The sequence below is a fragment of the Rattus norvegicus genome, chromosome 15, assembly GCF_036323735.1.
Source record: "Rattus norvegicus strain BN/NHsdMcwi chromosome 15, GRCr8, whole genome shotgun sequence".
NCBI classification, from domain to species: Eukaryota; Metazoa; Chordata; class Mammalia; order Rodentia; family Muridae; genus Rattus; species Rattus norvegicus.
This window is the reverse complement of record NC_086033.1, coordinates 24414061-24433706: the sequence shown is the minus strand read 5'-3', so window position 1 is coordinate 24433706 and position 19646 is coordinate 24414061. Positions and strand designations below refer to the sequence as shown.

Here is a 19646-nt window from a genome sequence, read left to right as displayed (position 1 = left end):
CTGAGGCAGTGAGGGGGTGGTGGGTTTTTTTCCGTTTTGTTTTGTTTTGTTTTTTTTCCTTCTGCATTGGGAGTTGAGGGGAAAGCTGTCTTCTCCCCCCCCCCCCCATCCTCCACACACTCAGCAGTAACATTTGCCCCCACCCCACCCCGTCCCCTAACACTCTGTCCAATGTGTTTCTGCTCTTCTAGAAAACAGTCGGGTCCGGGATCTGAACCTGAAGAAGTTGAGTTGGTTGGTCCTGCTGCGTCCCAGCTCCCGAGTTTCAGCCTCAGGCGAGGGCGATTCCGTCCCTGGTAACTCCCAGGCTCTGCAGCACCAGGAGTTTATTCTTAGGCAGAAACTATTGCTACTGGGGGCTTTTTGTCACCTCACACTCAGGCCCGGGAGATTTGAGGTATCCTCCTCCCTTGTCCCGAAATCTGCCCTGGGGGTAGACTTGGGACTTCACTTTTTCTTTTACATCTTGCTCTGGACTTATCAAATTGAAAAATCGTGCCCGGAAACCCAGAGCTCCGAGACCAGGGGTTATTTGTAAGGGGTTGAAGAACAGCGAGGACGACGACGTTTTCAGAGAGTTCAGCCTTGTGAATCTGCATCTGTCTATACTGCATGTTCCCAGCTCCGTCCCGGATTCGTCCACTTTTCACCCCCTTTTCCCCCCTCAGCGCCCTCTGGTCCTCTTTAAGAGGACATAGCCCTGTTTTTAGGGTTAGCCTGGGTTTGAGTTCTGCCTTGGACCCACACATCCTTTGCTGGTGTTGGAATCGAAAACCCGGCATTACTCCCTCCCTCCTTCCCCTAGCTTTGACTTAAATATTTTCCTCCCCTGCGTTGTTTGGTGTCCTTCCTCTAAAATAAAAACAAAAAAAAAAAAAGAAGAAGAAGAAAAAAGAAAGAAAAAAAAGGAGGCTAAGAAAGGGATATAAAAGAAGAAGAAAAGACCGAAGAGGGAGGCCTTCCTGTCCATCATTTTAATTACACAATTAGTTCACATGCTCGGGCCCATAATGTATATTTTAAGCGCAGCCCAGTGTTTTAAAGAACGTTCTGGTAGTGTCGGAGGCCTGGATTTCTTGCCTGCTCTTCCCCCCGTGCAGCAGCGGCCTGTTTTCCTCCCCCTGTTGTGTGTTTTTATTATTTTCCCTCTGGCTTAGATGTGTCAATCATTCTCTCTCTGCCATTGGTTGGAGAGTTTGCGTCAAAAAGTTGCCAGAGAGGCGCTTTCTCAGCAAATCTCCCTGAGAGCGGAACCTTCCTCAGCTCCAACTCAGCCTCCACTCTTATTAAAAAATAAAAATCGCTAAAGGAGCGCAGTCGCCACATCCACTTTGTATGTATCGCGGACGGACACACGCCTGTTTACAACTCTGGCCACTTCATTTCGTTTTCTTTAAAAAAAATATTTTTTTTGGTTGTTTGACTTTTTACGGAAAGGTGAAGACTACAAGGTTTTTTAACTGAATGCTCTTGATTTCTTTTAGGATAGCTGGCTACTTGGAATTTTGAAGGATAATTTGATTTTTTTTTTTCTTTTCAAGCGTCCAATGCGGCTTTAAGGTAAGTGTCCGTCTGTCTTGTCTATAGCGCTATCTTTGTGTTCCCCAGTCACCTCCGCACCTCCAATGTGCAACTCTGCGGACGCGGAACTTCCTCCGTGGAGGAGGGGGGTGGATGTATTTTATTTTTCTAATGATAATTTTGAGACGAAATAATGGCCATTAGGAAAATTTGACGATCTTTAGAAGAGGGCGGGAGTGGGAGGGAGGAGAGCGCGTGCTCCTGGGGGTCGCTGCTACTGTAGAATGTCGTAGAAATCCGACGAGTCTAATCTGGGAGTTGGGGAGGGGTTTTGTTCCTGCGCCCACGCTATTCATGGCTTCTCCTCGCCAGCTTTGCATTTTGGCCCCTAGATTTAGCTGGAGTCCTTAGGCTTGGTTCCCAGAGTCCATGACAAAATGATGTTTGTGTGATGTACCTAGGTTGGTAAATTAAAACAACGATAATAAGGTGAGCGCTTCCGAAGGCCGGAGCCCTGATGGCCGGCTCCTTCGTCAGCGGCGGGGACAGCGGGTTGCCCTTAGACTCCTCAGTTTGCAGCGGGAGCCGAAACCCGAGCGGATAACCGAGGAGGGGGACAGCGCTGGCGTCTGGTTACTTCCGCGCCGCCCGATTTTTTTTTTTTTCGTCCACTCTCTCCCCTAAGCCTAGTGCGGCTCTGCTCTCCGCCTCTTCGCAAAGCCTCCAGGGCTGGCTCTTCAATCCCCTCCTCCCTATCCCTAGGAGTGCGGCTCCACCAACCCGGGAACTGCACACTGAGGTCGGGGCTCCTGGTCCAGATCACCCGGCCGAGGCCGCTAGTTGGACAGGTTTTAAAGGCGACTCTGCCTAGTGTGGTTCAGGGGACGCGCGCCCCAGCCTCCGCGCGCACCTGGAGCGGCCAGAGGTGAGAGTGAGCGCCTGGATGCTCCGGGTCAGAGACCCCGGAATCCCTCCCCTTAGGAAGGACTTCGTGTCCTCAGTTGTTCTGTGTCTGGGGTAGCATCGTGGCCCGTTGAGCACTTCTGCACTGCCTTTTCAGGCTTGGGGACAATGAAGTGTCGTGGGTCAAGGCCAACCTCATACGGAGGGGCTCGCCGAGGCCCAGCCCCTGCTCTCGGCCTGCCCCCAAAAGGAACTAATGGAAGGCGCCCGCTAACACCCGGCCTGGGCGACAGGTCCCGCTGCAAACTCGGACGAATTGGAGGTGTTGATGAGTTCAAGGGACTATTGAAAGCCAGTGTCCGATTTCACTGGAAAAAAAAAAATCTAAAAACCTTAGAGCCCCAAACCGATTTCGTCTTTTAGAGGGAGAAGAGTGTGTGGAGAGAGGAAGAAGGCCCAGCCGCGTGGGCCTGCGGTGCTACACCACTTGGGGAGGGGACCCGGAGAGGGGCTGCTCTTCCCTTGAAACTGTGCCCTCCATCCCAGAGCTTTGGGGGGTCAGGATTTCGCCTGTTCACCTCGGGATTTTTCCGGTCACCGAAAGTTATTAGCACCAGAGCGGAGTTGAGCACAAACTCCTCCCCCAGAGTAAGGTAGACACCCAGGCCTCCCCTTCCAGACCTAACACCGGGGCTTCTTCCAACTATAATTAATAGTCAAGACCAGCCCTTTGCACATTTATTTCTCTCTCCTTAGCGGGTGGTGGAGTTGTTGATTCCCCGGGGCCAGAAACTTTCACTCGAATTGGCGGGGCAGAGGCCGGCGCCGGCTGTTTTCCAAAAGCCCGCGTACCTCTTCCTTCCTTCTTTCCGCCTCTCGGTCTTCCCTCCTGCCTCAGGCCAAGTCGCCAGTCCGCGAAGTTTTGTTTCCTTTCTATCATGCAGAAAATTAATCAGCCAGGACGAGAAGCAGAGCTGAGCACGACGGCCTGTAATTAAGGGACGTGTGCCCCTCGGATTATCTCGTTAGTTTATCAAGAAAACATTTATTATAATTAATTCTCGGACGAGGTAATTATTATTGAGCGAGGACACAGCAACTGGTAGATGGGCTTCTTGGAAGAAAAAAAAAAACACCAAGGAGGGGGGGTTTAGAGGGGGAAGCGACAGATTGCATGAATTGACCGTTAGATATAAGGCTGTGCAGGCCGGCGCAGGCAGTGGAGAGGGACCTTGGGCATCGGGGCTTCTGATCTGCCGGGCTGCAGGACAGGGACGCCGGACCCAGTCGCTTGCGCCTGGAGGAAGGGCACTCGGGGACTCGTCACGCTACCGCCGTTTACTCCTAGGTATGAGCTCTCAGAAGCCATCTCTCCTCGAGAGCGGTCACATTAACCCTTATGTCTTAGAAAGCGAGTCCCCACCCCCATCCCCTCTTGCACTGTGCGTGGAGTGAAAGCTAGAATGGAACCCTTAAAGGCTGTGGAAGTTAGATGGAAGGGCCCGCAGCCCTCTTTATCTACCGAGCCGTGTTCATTATCAGGGCTCGCCGTGGAGAAGTGACTGTGGCTTGGGTTGGGTTTTCCTCCTTTTTTTTTTCCTTCCGCCCACACCTCCAGGAGGAAAAGTGAAAATAGTTTCCCTTGACATTTTGAGCCGTCTTGGCTCTCCAAGAAGGACCTCGCCCCGAACTTTCTGTTACTGCCTTTTATCGTGGAACATGCTTTTTATCGAATGATGTGTTTAGGCGTTCTAGTTGGGGGAGAGCTAGACTAGTAAATAAATACACTCCTCATCTTATCATATATAACAGTTCAGAACTGCCCAAGGGAACAAGAGTGTATTTTCAAAGAAGTCCTCTTTTAAGAGGGTATTTAAATAAGGAACGACTGTGTTTTTAAATCTTGAAAGGGGGAAATACAGAATATAAAGCGTTCTCTGCAAAAGCAACTAGTTTTAATCCAATTCTCTAAAAAGGACATTTATAAAAATCACATTTTAGGGTGGGAAAATAAGACTTATGTTCTGGATTTAAATCAGGAAGAAGTCACAGTTGAGTTCTGTTTGTGAAGCTTTTTTTTTTTTTTTTTTTTTTTTGGCCTTTGTCTCTTAAGGTAAATACGAATAGCTAAAGTCTTAAATTTTCATTAACGAACTTTCATTATGAAGATGACAGAAGATCAGCCTTGTATCCGCCATTTTGAGGAAGTTTTCCAGAGTGTCAAAGTTTCAAAGCAGAAATCTTTAAGTGCCTTATTTTTGGAAAATAAAAGCCAGCCTTAAACATCGCCCGCCTGTATTAACATAGACCTGGCGGGGGAGGGGATTCAGCGAAGGAACACAGATAACTTTTTCTCCCCCCCCCCCCAGCTCTTTCTCTTACAAAAGTGTAGGAAATTTGAAAGGTAGAGAGAAATCCTATTAGTTCCATAGCTTTGGATGTTTATCGACTTCAAACCTAGAAATGCGGGCAAGGCAGCTCCCTCTCATTGCTGTCCCTGAGAATCCAAAACCCAAGAAAATTTGCCTCCCACAGGATCTGCAGCCTCCTTATATCAAAATCATGGCAGCAGCCGGAGGAATGCATCCTCCGGACTTGCAAAATGTGGGGACAGCAGTTTATCCGACTTTACTTCAGTTAGGATTCTAACTACTGCATTTCTGGCGAGCCCAGTGCTGCTCTTCAAGACCCCCCCTCCCAGTATGTTTAAATTAAATATTTGATGGGTGTCGCTTAAAAGTTAAATACTTGTTTGTTTAGCTATACTTCTTTAGACACATATAATCAAGGTCCTCCAAAACCCTAATAAATCTGTTACTTACTTCGAAATCTAATTATCCAGACTACTAATTAGGTGAAAATGATTACTGGAAATGACTTCAAATGTGGGGTAATAGTGATTGGGCAGTTTTCACAAGTTTGCTGTTCAGCAAGTTGGTGCTTTAAATGTTGAATGCGTTTACATTTTAGGTTCGCAGCAGTTGAAAGTGGTAATAGTAATTAAAAAAAAAACGGCTAAGATAATTAAAACCTCTACCAGGGAAAGGCAACAGTCTGGGAAGAGGTAGATTTCTTGAATTGTTTCTTTGTTTCTCACCAATGGGCTTTGTTATCAGCATTATTTATTTAGCCAAAGAGTTCTTTGTCTCTGCAAATGGCCCCAATCAAGTTTTGTTTGAGACAATTAGCTAGTGGCAGCCAATGAGTCCTATGCAAATGTTGGGATAGGAATGTAATGCCTGCATTTGGAGGCGTGGGGTTTTGTTCTTGGGGAAGGCAGAGTGTAATTGCTTTCCTCAGGTCAGTTTTCTTTCTTTTCTTTTTTTTTTTTCTTTCTTTTTTTTTTTTTTTAAGTTTAGGGTGGGGGTGGGGAAGACAGGTTTATCTGGTCTCTCTCCATCCCCTCTAGTTTTAGAACTGCTGGGGGGAGGAAAGGACGACGGGGGAGGGGGGGTGCGCATCTGCAACTCTTTAAAAGCCTGTGCCCAGCGTCACCCGGCTTCTTTTTAGTGAGTGCTGGAACGTGGGGGAAGCTGCTCCCTCCGAAGCAGTAAACCAGCGTTTCTGTTTGTTTGTTTGCTTTGCCCTTAGTTCCGTCACTCCAAATCCACCCACCAAGGACCCTGACCCTGTCCACTCCAGGCGAATCGAGACCGTCCGGCTGGGTCCCCCCAATTTGGGCCGACTTTGCGCCTCCAAACAACCTTAGCATGATGTCTTATCTAAAGCAACCGCCTTACGCAGTCAATGGGCTGAGTCTGACCACTTCGGGTATGGACTTGCTGCATCCCTCCGTGGGCTACCCGGGTAAGTGAGTCCCGCGGCATTCTCGATTCCCCACGCTCGCCCCTCAGGAGCTTCGAGGTTGGAGGGTGCGCTGTTCTCACTCAAGCTCAAGGCGGGATTCCCAAGGTGTTTTCCTTGCCACAAAACTGCCGAGTGCCCCTGAGCCTTTACTGACCCAGGAGGGAACAAGAGGCAGGGAAGAGGCGAATCTGGGGTCTGCGGTAGTAACAGAACCACACTGCTCCATTCTTAATTCGAGTGGCTTGGCGACATTCATTGGGCTAGGTCGTGGAAGGTTGTTGACCTTGTCACTTGAGCATGCTCTTTGCGTACGTCTCCACGCCCAATTCCTAGCTATTCTCTGGGAGTAGCCGGATTCTCTCTCCCTACTGTCCCTTACAGTTCTCCCTCGCCAGGGGCTTCCAGGGGCTTCCGGTACGACGCTGTCCCAGCTCTTTAATCCTCAGAGGTGTGGCTTCCCTCCAGGTGCCAGGCAATTTTCTTTTCTCATCAGATTCCTCCCTCCCCCGACCAAATACTCATAAAAGTATGAACTATGTCCCATTTTAAAGATAAAAGAACAAAGGTCCCCGCGGTGTTAAAATACCGTGGGAACTGGCTCGGCGTTCGCCGAATGACCGAGGTTCGGTCATTCTGAACCTCTTGCCCTTGCAAAGCCTTTAACTTTGCTGGACAGCCTTTTCTGGTGTGGTCTGGCTGTTGTTGTTGTTGTTGGGTTTTTTTTTTTCCTTGTTTCCAGAATTGGGCGAGGGGGTAGGAATTGTGGTTCCTTATTTTGTTAATTTTCCAAGTGATTTGTAGCTGCCCTCCGGGGGAGGGGGGTGGGATCACTGCACTGGAGTGTCCCTATGAGGTTCTGGAAGGGGGGCGGTGAGAGGAGGGAGGTGGGGGAGTCTGAGGACCAAGGCAAAAGTCCTGTGACTGAGAAACTGCTCCCCCACCCTAAAGGGCCCTGGGCTTCTTGTCCTGCAGCCACTCCCCGGAAACAGCGGAGGGAGAGGACTACTTTCACGAGGGCACAACTTGACGTTCTGGAAGCTCTGTTTGCCAAGACCCGGTACCCAGACATCTTCATGCGGGAGGAGGTAGCACTGAAAATCAACTTGCCAGAGTCCAGGGTGCAGGTAGGGCAGGTGCAGACACTCTGGGTTTCTTGACCTTGAATCGTGGATTATACTGACGACCCAATAGGATCTGAGATGCTTGTCCCAGACCAAAGAAGAGTTTGAAATTCTAAACCCTCAAGAGCCAGGGGACCATTCTCCTTTTACCTCCCATTTGCTTCTGTCCCGCCTGGACTGCAAGGTCCTAAGTTGAAGATGAGGGCAGATTTCAAAGGAAGTCACGTGGTCCTTGTGTGGCAATCGTCTTTGCGGACTTGTGTGTTGGGAGCAGGGCTGTGGAGCTTAGTTCCTGGACAGTCCAAATTAAAAATAAAAACCAAAAAGCCACAAAAATAAACAGAGCAACGACTTTTCAAGGCCATACCTAATTTGGCGACAAAATTAGAAAAGGTGCTCTTACCAAATAAGTTGACAAAATAAATGTGTGTGTGTGTGTGTGTGTGTGTGTGTGTGTGTGTGTGTGTGTGTGTGGCGGGGGGGCTGGCTGTGGGAGTTGACTTTTGGGGGACAGAATTCAGTTTTCTGGCTTTGCCATTTAACAGACTATTCAGTCTCTGTAAAGATATTCTCATTTTCTTACTCTACTTATCCCTGTATTTGATTCTGAAAGGGAGAAAGTCTCCCTCCTGACTGGAAAATAAGCCCTATGTGAAGCTCCTTGGTGCTTGGCCCCTCAACTCCTCCCTCCCCCATCCTCCTACTCCCTTCCCCTCCCCCCTCAAGCACACTCTTCCTTTGGATATGGCATGGTTTTGAAAGTGCTGGACATCAGTGTGAACTACAAAGCAGAAAACAGGATTTTTCAAAGTGAGTTGGAAAAAAAAATTTAGCACTCGTAAGTCGTGACCCAAGGCCTTCACTAGAAACAAACTGGCTTTGGATATGTAGTGCTGCTAAGGCTGGCCCTGAGGTTTACACACTTTTAAGACCCAAATGGAGAACTCCTTCAACAGAGTAATCAAAGACCTGTAGCCAATGACCAAGCGTGGTGTTTTTTATCCCAGCACTAGGGAGGCAGAGGCAGGTGGATATCTGAGTTCTAGGCTAGCCTGATCTCCTGCTCCAGGACAGCCAGAGCTATGAAGAGGCAGGACCTAAAGCTGGGACAAATCTCAGTAGCTACTATCATAGGCTCCTGCACGACAGAATGCACGAGGCTACTGCTAATATGAATTTCCAGATTGGCAGGCTGAGTTTTAAGTTAACAAGTTAGGGAATTGGTGTAGAGAACAGAGTAGGCCGTGCGCGAATCTGAAGGCACAAACTTGAGTCTTGAAGACTGATACTGAGGTCTGTCTTTGAGCTCAAAGCAGAAACCACACAAGTCAGTTCATTCACTACAAAGAAGCTTTCACTGGCTCAGATCTCCTCTCCACAGGAGCATGTCTTCTTGGAGATTTCTTTTATGAGTCTAGGAGAGACAAAATGCTAGGTCGTGGAACCAGCCTCCATATTAGCTGTTGCTTCCTGGACAGCGCACTGTAAACTGTTTGAACTCAGTCTGCTGGGTGACATCCAGCAACAGAATACTTATCTCTGAAAGACATAGACAGCCATCCCAAAGTACAATGAGGTTTCTCTCTGTAGAGGAAACCTAATGGAAGAGCAAAGTGGAGAATTTTTAGCTTATGATTAAGAGTGTTTACCTTACGTTTTCTTGATATAAACTGTGCCTAAGGTAGACTTTCCCACAGTTGGAGAGACAGAGGTGAGAGTGCTTTCTGCGTAGCCTCTAAGCGGCAAGGGAGATTGTCTGGTTGTTTAGCCGTGCAATCTGGGAGGACTCTGGGGTTGGTGTGTCCATGTTAAAGAAGTTTCTTTCCCTCTCAAGGTATGGTTTAAGAATCGAAGAGCTAAGTGCCGTCAGCAACAGCAGCAGCAACAGAACGGAGGTCAGAACAAAGTGAGACCTGCCAAAAAGAAGACCTCCCCAGCTCGGGAAGTGAGTTCAGAGAGTGGAACAAGTGGCCAGTTCACTCCCCCCTCTAGTACCTCAGTCCCAACCATTGCCAGCAGCAGTGCTCCAGTGTCTATCTGGAGCCCGGCCTCCATCTCCCCACTGTCTGACCCCTTGTCCACCTCCTCCTCCTGCATGCAGAGGTCCTACCCCATGACCTATACTCAGGCTTCAGGTTATAGTCAAGGCTATGCTGGCTCGACTTCCTACTTTGGGGGCATGGACTGTGGATCTTACTTGACCCCTATGCATCACCAGCTTCCTGGACCAGGGGCCACACTCAGTCCCATGGGTACCAATGCTGTTACCAGCCACCTCAATCAGTCCCCAGCTTCTCTTTCCACCCAGGGATATGGAGCTTCAAGCTTGGGTTTTAACTCAACCACTGATTGCTTGGATTATAAGGACCAAACTGCCTCTTGGAAGCTTAACTTCAATGCTGACTGCTTGGATTATAAGGATCAGACATCCTCATGGAAATTCCAGGTTTTGTGAAGACCCGTAGGAGCTATTTTTTCTTTTTTTGTGGGTGATTTTTAAATATGCTGGGCTGGACATTCCAGTTTTAGCCAGGCATTGGTTAAAAGAGTTAGATGGGATGATGCTCTCAGACTCCTGGTCAAAGTTACCGAGAGGCATAGAAGGAAAAAGGAAGGGCCTTAGAAGGGTCCATCAACCAGCAACCTGAGATGGATAAACTAATCTACTTAAGATTCTGTTATAGTTCTAGATCATTGGTTTTTCTGATTTGCAAATGATTGATCCAAATATATTCTAGCAACACGCAACCAAACACCACTCCAAGCGAAAATCAAACACAACTGAGTAGGGGAGGGAAGGTCATGGCCTTCAAAGCAGGCGTGATCTGATGTTTTAGCCAATCTTTGGTTGACTCTTAGGAATGGACAATGTCCCAAGCTCATTCACGTTTCATGACCAACTGGTAGTTGGCACTGAAAACCTTTTCAGGGCTGTGTGAATTGTGCGACTGATTGTCCTAGATGCACTACTTTATTTAAAAGAAAAAAAAAAAAAGCTGACGCTCATACGGAGTCAATATGTAGTTTAAGAGACAATCAGTGTGTGTCTTATATAAATGGTACATCTGTGGTTTTTAATCTGTGCTAGACTTCAAAACTGTGATCTCCTGTTATTGTATGCAACCTTGAACTCCACCTCCACAGGGGTTCTTCTGTGATTAAATAGGTTATAATTATAAGCAAAAATTCAGAGCAACTGAATACTGATCTAGAACGATTTACCTTTGGCTGGAGGTGAGCTGCCCTGCTGTCTCTGGACAAGGATCGAGAAGAAGCAAAAGGAGCCTAATTCGCCCGTAATTTAACGTTGGTAAGCCTGGCAGTCAAAAAGACATTGGTCAATTGCTCTGACCCTGATGAATTTTAAACTGAGATCATTGTCATTTATGCTTGCAGATGTTAACTGGAAGTTATATATGCATAAACCCTTCCTGGATTTGGCTGATATGTATAATTATATTAAAATGGTTCTAGCACAACATTGGGTCCAGTTTAATTTTACACCATTGCTAATGAAGGAAAAGCCCTGTGTTCAGCTTCACTTCTGACACGTTTATTGGAAGGCAGAGAAGACAATGGCGTTTTACACCTTCGTTTTTTAGTTTTTCTCTTGCTGATCTGTGAATGAACTAGACGGGAATGACAGTGATTTGGAAACGTCAGTGACTTCCCTCAGGATTGTTCCTAACTGGAAGTCACTCGTCCCAGTCAGCCATTAACATCGGTTCCTCCCCTGATACAAGCTTGACTTGCTAGGCACCTTGTCAGTGTGGACCAGTAGAGTTTTGGTGTTGTTGTTTTGTGGGGCATGGGGGTGGACTGGAATAATTCAGAAAGTAAGAATGTCAAGAATTTCTTGTTTCAGTTCTCTAAGGGCATTTTCCCCCCTTTTCCTTAAAAAAAAGGCCGAGGTAAAGATGAGAGGAGGAAGTGCAATCAGAATCTGAATGGAACCCAGGGATTTCTTAACAAAAGAGAAAACTTTAAAAAACCTATAGTTTCAGGAGTCAAACACCCGCCATCAGTGCTGGGTGTGTGCGTGTGCGTGTGCGTGTGTGTGTGTGTGTGTGTGTGTGTGTGTGTTTGTGTGTGTGTGTGTTTGTGTTTGCTGGGCAGGGGAAGAGTCCCATTTTTGTTGTAGGAGTTACTAGAAAGGACATGACCCATGGTCCTTGGTGCTCCTCTGGTAAAAACTACTTAATTTCATCTTAAGCATCTTGTGTTCTTATTTGACCAAAATTCAATGGCTGTTTATTGTAGCCCTGCAAATGAAGGTTGCCAGTTGTAACCATTTTGTTTTCTGGCCATTTCAGTTCCCATCCCTAGCTGTGCTTTATGAATCCCATCTAGTCTTGGCTTAATGAGTAAAAAAAATGTTTTATTACTGAATAAAACTCTACAGCCACCAACTGTCAAGTTGGATGGGTAGATCCTGGACCTGGAGAGACAGTCATTTGTACTCCAACCTGAAGTGACTGACATTGGGGCCCCAGAGGCTTTAGGCTTTCCTAGATCTAGCGGGTTTTTGTTTTTGTTTTGTTTTGTTTTTGTTTGGTACCTCCCGAATAACCAATTTCTTACATTGCCTTTGGTTTTCAGGAAACTTAAGCAAGGACAGGGAAATCACCTTACAAGCAAGGATATCTGGCAAATACAGCAAATGACTTGGTGTCTGCTGGGTCTGTAAACGAAGTTAGGAAGTCTCTGAAGCCATTTTTTTCCTCTCGTCATTTTTGCACAACTTTGTTTAGCTGAGACCACACAGTTAATCGCTTTGAATGGACGCCCAAAGTAGAAAGGGTTTCCCAGGATCAAAGGCAAAGGGGAGGGGGTGGAAGCTAGCGTTGGCTTAAAGACATCCAGATTTCTGGTAGCCGCTCCTAGTGAAGACTTGGTTTAATCGAGTCAGTAAGTTCCACTCTGACAGATATTTGCTGAAACGATTCGGCTCCAAATGAGTCTGGAGGCTGCTTAACCGGAAGCAAGGTAGCAATATAATCATGGGGGGAGGGGTGTAGAAGTGAGGCACCGGGACTGGCTTTACAAAGCTCTGATGCGTCGCTCTTTGGATTTCACTTTTGGAGTGTTCCGGTCATAGGTAAAGAAGAGAAATCCCACCAAGCCAATAAAGTGTTTAGAAAATGGTCACTTTCCTCTAATACTCCTTGTTCCTTTTGATCTCACCTCTTCTGTGTCTGAACCCTCCCCTCACCCCCTCCACGAGGAAGCCTGGAAAGAACAGCTGCCTAGGCTGGGCGGAATTTAGAGAAACAGCCTGGTGCCCGGGGTGGTCGAGGCAGCCCACAGAAGGCTGTAGAGACCATTTTCAGGGCTACCTTTCCTAAATCTGTTGACAAACTAGTTTCCTAGGAAATCATCCTAGCTGTGCCCGGGGATCGGAGGAGTTGGGGCGAAGGCTGCAGGCGGCGGCTCCAGGGCCACACATCTCTGCCAGGCAGAGATGGAGTCCCTGGCCAAGCCCGGTGACTTTCTCGTGGGGGTCCCTTAAGCCCAGTCCCCAGACTTGGAGAGAACGAGGATCACAGCCAAACCCACTGCCACGCCTGCAGCCACCAAACTCGGTCGGAAAGGGCAGTAATGTGTGTGTCTTTGAGACACTTCAGACCCAGCGGAGTTCAGGTGTTAAATCAGTTTCGGGGTTTGGGGAGTGAGTTGGGAAATAAACGTCCAGCTTCCGACCGACCAGAGGCAGACAAGCGGCGTCCATTTGGCCAAAGCTGAGAAAGCCGACTTGGAGGAGACGGGGGACGACTGGCTTTGCTGGGTTTGGGAGGTTGGGGGTGGGGGGGTGTTCGCTGTAGGAGGCTCGGGAGGGGACAGCTGCTCCCGGAAGCCTGGAGGAAGCGGGTCGCTCAGCATGCAGGTTCCTGGGGCGCCCAGCTGGGCTTGCCCTTGGGGACTTTCAAGGACAGCCAGGTGCTTACGTAGTGAATACACCGAGCTCGGCCCTCTGTTAGGAGCCGGGTTCTGACTCTGAAGCTTGAGAAAATTCATTGAGAAAACTCAGCCTCGTTCATCCTTACTCCCACTCCTCTGTATTTCGTTTCCCTGTGAGCGTTGGCTGGTTTTGGTTTGGGATTCGGCGCAAGTTCTGGGATGGAGAAGCGGCTCCTTTCAGTGTCTCTTAGGTAAAGACAGGCCCCATTCTAGTTACGTGCAGGGCAGAGGCCTCATACAAGTGCCCGTCACCGTTTAATCAGAAGCTGCCAGCCAGGCCAAAGTCACAACACAAGTTCGAACCCACCCGAGATTACACTTCCCGTGAGAAACTCGCTATTGTTATTAAGACAAAGCTGTAACCCCAAACCACATCTGTCATCGTTAGGTGGTGTCTACTGCCTGCAGAGGTGTGTTTTAAGTATGCAAAAGACGTACACAAAGAAGCCGGGCAGGTAACCAACGCTTGCCATTTAAAAAGAAACAGAAAACCGGATGGGAAAGTGCTTAACCGATTGGTCCTTGACCCGTGCCTAGGTTCTTGCCTTTTAAATTTATTTTTATTTGTGAAGCCATCAGGAAGGACAGCTACCCTTTCTCCTTTGTGCGTCCTTATCACAGCATCTGCATACTTAAATTTGCGACCAGAGCTCTAAGCACCTCTGCTTTTCTTTCCTAATCCTCCCTCACCCGGTCTGCGCAGGTTCCTGTGATAAACCTCATTCTCCCAGAAACACCATTTCTGCTCTTGGATTGGTGGGGCATAAAAGACCAAAGACTGCCTACTCCTCCAATGGGGAGAGCAAGACCCCTAATGAGAGCTACCCAGATATTTGGGGGGGGGGGGTTGGTTCTGCAACTGCACAGATTATAGGATTTGTCTCAAACAGAATTCACATTACATGTGAAACTGTGGTACACCAGTGTATTGAGACACATTGTGTGGACCTGTTTGGGGAGTCTCTTTCCAACTGCTTAAAATAGCCATGTGACTTGAACTGGTGTTTGCAAAAATTGTTTTATGCTACATTCGAGCAGGATGTATATATGTCTATATTATTTGGAAAAGGTATTCTGACGGAAGCACTTGGAAGGAAACGGAAGCAAGAAACGTGTGTACCGGGGAAGCAGCTGGGGAGGAAGTAGGTAATGCATTTGAAAGGGCCTCTACTATGCCACAGTCCTCACAGCCCAAGGAGGTCCCTCCCAAATGCTAAATAGAATTGGTCAGACTTCCCCTCCCGCCAGCACCGTGTTTAAAAACCAACCTGCTGTTGATTGCAAACAAATAGTAAACAGATTCAAATAAAGGAGCCCTACCAGGTCCAATCCATTTAATTAAAGATGACTGTGGGTGCCCAAGCAGCCAGACCCTCGTCAGGGAAGGGTAACTTCAAAATCTGTTTTTCTCCTAGAGGGAAAGTCAAACAGCATGAGGTCTAGGACTTTTATTCCTTAACCTCCTCCCCCTTCACCTCCGATTCTTAGCTGGAAACAGTATTTTGAAGAAAACAAATAGACAAGCTGAATGGAAAAGAATCCCATAGCAATCATAATGGTAAGGTCTGAATTGACCTATGTGGGCTCCGGGGATCGGGGGTGGGATGTCCCTGTCTGCCCCTTCACCCTACATCTAGTGTCAGCCTTAAGTTGTCCATTTGTGAGAATGAGAAAGGGCCTTTCATATAGAGGATTCCTTAGTCGACTTGATATCCCCGGGGGTCATTTCCAGCCTGGAGATGTCCTTAAAAACAAGATGCCCAGGTCCAGCAGCTCTCTGGTTATTTACCTCACCCACCGCTCATGAAGGGACCAACAAATACTTCTCGGAAAATATTGGCTGGCTAGCATTTGTGCCCACATTCTCAGATCGAGACTGGAGGGTAGGTTCTTAGAGACACCCCGTGAATGTTCTCCTTCAGGCCCTGGCCCAGCTTTAATCTCCAGAAGCCTTTGACTACAAGCAGACCATCAAAACTTGGAGTTATTAAAATGTTTCTAGAACCAATAGTTACATTTTAGGATCATGGACCATTAATAACAATCTCCTTAACATTCAAATGTCTGTAAAATGTGTTGATAGAGGATTACTGGTGCCTAATGGGCGTTATGTGATAACATGGGCTCTGAATAGTGAGGTTGGGGAATGGGTGTCTGACCACAGCTACTCGATTATCAGCTTACGGCTAAATCTTTTTTTTTTTTTTTTTAAACTTGTGGTGCTCTTAAGAAAAGGCATTGTCCCCAGCAAAGCCTGAGACTTACGTTCATCATTTAACCTCTGAACAACCAAGTACAGTTCTGGAAAGAGGAAGAGAAAAACCTTACTGTAGGCACAAGGTCACCTTCAAATGTAAGGAGGCGGTTGTGGGCAACCACCCCTCCTTTCCCTGGTCTTTTTGTTTTTTTTTTTTTTTGTTTTTGTTTTTGTTTTTTGTTTTTAACACCTTATGAATTTGTGAGTTACTCTTGCGCAGTGGCCACACCAATCTTCCCTGAATAGTTCCAATTTTTGCATATGTGCTGCGGAAGCCAGCATTCTTTCCTTGATCTTAATGGAGCTCTGCCTGAAATGGGGGGTGTTTCTGGAAGTTCCAGGCCCTTGCGGGTGGTGAGGTGGAGGACAGAGGAGGTCAGGCTAGACGCAGACATCCTTGGGCTAGCTTATAGCTCAGTTCCTAAAGGACAGCTCACTCTCTCCAAGGGCTATTCCTGGGGGGGGGGGGGGGGGGCTTTGGGCACCACGGACAGCGCCAAAGCTCCGCTGGAAGAGAGGCTCGACGGAGTGGGTTCCACAGCTTTTGGGGACTACTTGGCAAAAGCATCGCGTTCCCTTTCTCCACTCCCACCTTTCACTCAAAAAGCAAGCGCTGGAAAAGGAGCAGAAACCCATAGGATGTCTCTGACTGCAAACCGCACACTTGCACCGTCTTGGGGGCGATCCCTTCCCGCAAGCAGAGGCCCTACTAGTGACCGGATCCCGGGAGGGAGAGATTACTCTAGGGGCTGAGAGGCAGTTCTCTGGCCAATTGCATGAGACAGTGAAATCATGACTCTCCCAACCCGGAAAAAAAAATGGGGCCTCGAAACTTCTCAGGCGTCCTAAGCCGGGTTGGCTGCAGCACGTGGTCCGGCTGCCAGCTTCCCTGTGGGCAGACAGTCCTGCTGACCTCGCAGAGCAGAAGCTGGGGACTCAGAGTCCGGAGATGCCGCCCTTCGCGGGGAGCCCGGGAGCGCCAAGGATCGGAAAGATCAGAGAGCCACGGGATGAGGCAGCGATCTCCCCCTCATTCCTGCCCACGTGGGCGCATCACAGAACAACCCCAGACTGATGGCTAAGCAAGCCAGGCTTCCTCCCTCGGCTCCTGCGGTGAGCAGATGCGCCAGCAGAGCTGGACTTGGCTTCTGTGCTCAGACCTGAGCTGGGTCTTCATCCCTGGACCAAGTGTTCCAGGGCTAGGGACCGCAGTCAATGTTGTCCCCAGTCCTGACGGAAGTGCGTCCATCCCAGCACCCAGGGCCTAGGGGGGCCTGGCGGAGGCTTCCGGTTCCAACTAGGAAGGCTTAGCAGCTGGTGTATGGCGCTATCTGATACGCTGTGCCAGGGCCCATTTAAGGGCTTGCTTTAATGAATTGGCCTAAAACAAATTTTGAGTTAGTGTTTAAACAACTGGTGCACACCCAGGACCATTTCTTCCCCGATTCGGTCACTTCTGAGTTCTTTTTGGTTTGAGAGTTCCAATAGAATGTATTGCTTAGCGTTAGGAAAATTTTAATAGAAGAGTCAGCTGTTTGCGTAACAACGTAATGTGTGTGCTGTATGTGTTTATAACATATTTCACCTGAGGCTACCACTCTGGTAGAATATTTGCATCAATAAAGTCCGAGGTTCTAGTCCCAGTACTGCCAGGGGAGAGAGGGGGAGGAGGGGAGGGGAAGAAGGTCATAAATTAATGAAAATAGATAATTTTGGGGAAGAGAAAGCTACAAAAAAATTAAGTTAGTCAAGTCTAATTGAATTGCATTGTTCAGCCCTTCTGGTTCATAAAATTCATTTTATTTTGAATTCTAGTCTAAGTTGACCACTCGAAGCTTTAGAAGACTCAGAAGCATCCATCTATTGGTTACCCCCTTTAAGACAAACGTATGGATTTATCATTTTATTTAGTCTTAAAATGGTTCCTCTAACTCAGAGACCGAGGAGCAGCGGGAGACTTGACATAAATGGGCATTCAGATTTTCAGTCACTTACAGTTTGAGTTGATTAAACCACTAACTGATTTCTGAACATTTAAAATGGGCACATAAGTCAGGCATGGGGAGAGGGGAGGGTATGTGCTTTTAAACCCCAGCACTCAGGAGGCAGAGGCAGACTGATCTCCGTGAGTTCAAGGCCAACCTGGTTTATAAAGTGAGTTAGTTCCAAGGACAATCAGGGCTACCTACAAGAGAAATCTTGTCTTTAAATAAATAAATAAATCAAGTGGGCACATAGACTCATTCTCCCTCCTCCCTTACGAAATAGTGAGATAGAATTTTAATACAAGATACCGAAGGAGCAGATGAGGGTATCCTGAGATTGATACCCTTATCAAACTTACAACAGGATCTATAACCATCCAGAATGAACAGCTGCTTCTTTGTGTGGTGCATGTATGTTGTTAACAGTGAGTTTAGGGGTAGAGATTGTTTCTCAGCAACCTCAAGAAAAACTGGCAGCCCTGTGGAAGGTGAATCCACCTTTCACTCCTAAAAGCTTGTTTTATTTATTTTATTATTTTTTTAGATGTATTTATTTATTCTATATAAGTACATTGTTGCTGTCCTCAGACACACCAGAAGGGGGCATCAGATCCCATTATAGATGGTTGTGAGCCACCATGTGGTAGCTGGGATTTGAACTCAGGACCTCTGGAAGAGCAGTCAGTGCTCTTAGCCACTGAGCCATCTCTCCAGCCCTTATTATGTTTTTTAATTCTTGGTTGTTTTTTTTTTTTTTTCAAGACAGGGTTTCTCTGTGTAGCCCTAGCTGTCCTGGAACTCACTCTAAATCAGGCTGGCCTTGAGCTCTCAGAGATCTACCTCTGCTTCTGTCTCCCAGGTTCTGGGATTAAAGGCATTTACCACCACCATCCGGAGGAAAGTTTGTTTTATTTTTAAGCAACATATTATCAGAAGTCTCTGTAGAAGTCTGACCATGTAGGCTTGACTTGAATGGTTGTTTTCGAAGTCGTTTATGTATCTTAAACTTCGGATTAATGAAAGAGATAAACAAGTGTTTTTAGTAGTATTTCCAAATGTAAAGTAGACAATGAAAGCCTGGGGTGTAACAGTGGTCGAGCCCTTGCTGAATAAACGTGTGGCTCCATGTACGTGCGCAGTCTCCTAGAAGACGCACACTCAGATATCAGTAGAATGTTTCCATTTAGACTATGAAGCCTATTTAAACAAAACAACCAATTGTTTGGCCCCAATTAGAACCTTAGAAGATTTGCTGGAAGGTGGCAGTGCACACCTTTAATCCTAGCACTTGGGAGGCAGAGTCAGGTGGATCTCTGAGCTTGAGGCTGGCAGGAGTGGTCACCCCAGAGTGAGGACCAGCACAGCCAGGCTTCACCAAGAACCCTACCTCAAAACAACACACACACACACACACACACACACACACACACACACACACACACACAGAGAGAGAGAGAGAGAGAGAGAGAGAGAGAGAGAGAGAGAGAGAGAGAAAAGAATCGGAATTGGTGTGTTATCCCTAGTTTATCTCCAGTCTTCTCTCTATCTCCCTACATTTCTCTTCCTCAAGCTTAACAACCAGGCCTGGGTTCCTCAGTATTTCTATCAAAACGTTTTTCATTTGAGTGACTTATCCCCTTCCCCCCTCAAGACATCCCAGAGACACTGTCTTTTCACGTTTCCTTGCCTGGCTTAGGATTTGCTGGCCTGGAACTTGTTATGCGTCTCCTGCCTCTTCTTAAACACTGGGACTAGAGGCCTGCTTTGCTATGCCCAGCTCTGTTACAATTCATTTCCCTTAAAGCTTAATGATTGTCGACGCTGGACAAAGCGATAGGTAAAGAGAGAAGATGTGGCTGCACTGTTGGACTGGAAGGGGTCAAAATCAGACGGGGGACACAGGATGGAATAAACACTCACAGGATAGATATTCTTAATCTATACCCCTTGCCTGTTTTCCCCCCGACCCTCACCTCCAGTCTTGTCTGAAAGGCTATCTTCCATTAGTGTAAGAAGTATCATCTGTGGGTTTATTTAGCATTTGATCTTTTTGCAGAGGATTCCATTTAGAGTCACCATTGCAGCCAAGATTCG

The 19646-nt window shown here is 47.4% G+C and overlaps 1 protein-coding gene and 1 non-coding gene across 6 annotated transcripts; one reads left to right on the top strand and one right to left on the bottom strand.

Annotated features, from left to right (window-relative positions):
- Positions 1-997: 997 nt before the first annotated feature.
- Positions 998-10831, top strand: Otx2 (orthodenticle homeobox 2). Of its 5 annotated transcripts, NM_001100566.1 has the most exons (6): positions 1247-1333; positions 1485-1560; positions 2284-2446; positions 6016-6231; positions 7204-7355; positions 9187-10831. In NM_001100566.1, exons 4-6 carry the CDS (start codon positions 6135-6137, stop codon positions 9805-9807), a joined length of 870 nt encoding a protein of 289 aa, NP_001094036.1. In that variant the 5' UTR covers positions 1247-1333; positions 1485-1560; positions 2284-2446; positions 6016-6134; the 3' UTR covers positions 9808-10831. The 5 variants fall into 5 exon arrangements, with proteins under 5 accessions (XP_038949211.1, XP_006251900.1, XP_038949213.1 ...); XM_039093283.2 differs by lacking the exon at positions 2284-2446 and having other exon boundaries at positions 998-1333; positions 7180-7355; XM_006251838.5 differs by lacking the exon at positions 2284-2446 and having other exon boundaries at positions 1013-1333.
- Positions 10832-15742: 4911 nt separating this feature from the next.
- LOC120097203 (U6 spliceosomal RNA) lies at positions 15743-15849 on the bottom strand. Its single transcript, XR_005494440.1, has one exon. It is a non-coding gene; the product is annotated as a U6 spliceosomal RNA (small nuclear RNA).
- Positions 15850-19646: the final 3797 nt, after the last annotated feature.

Coding starts and splice junctions, on each gene's coding strand:
- Otx2 (XM_039093283.2), top strand. CDS start 6,135: ATGATGTCTTATCTAAAGCAACCGCCTTACGCAGTCAATGGGCTGAGT. Junction 6,232..7,179: donor TCCCTCCGTGGGCTACCCGG/GTAAGTGAGTCC, acceptor CCCACCCTAAAG/GGCCCTGGGCTTCTTGTCCT. Junction 7,356..9,186: donor TGCCAGAGTCCAGGGTGCAG/GTAGGGCAGGTG, acceptor TTCCCTCTCAAG/GTATGGTTTAAGAATCGAAG.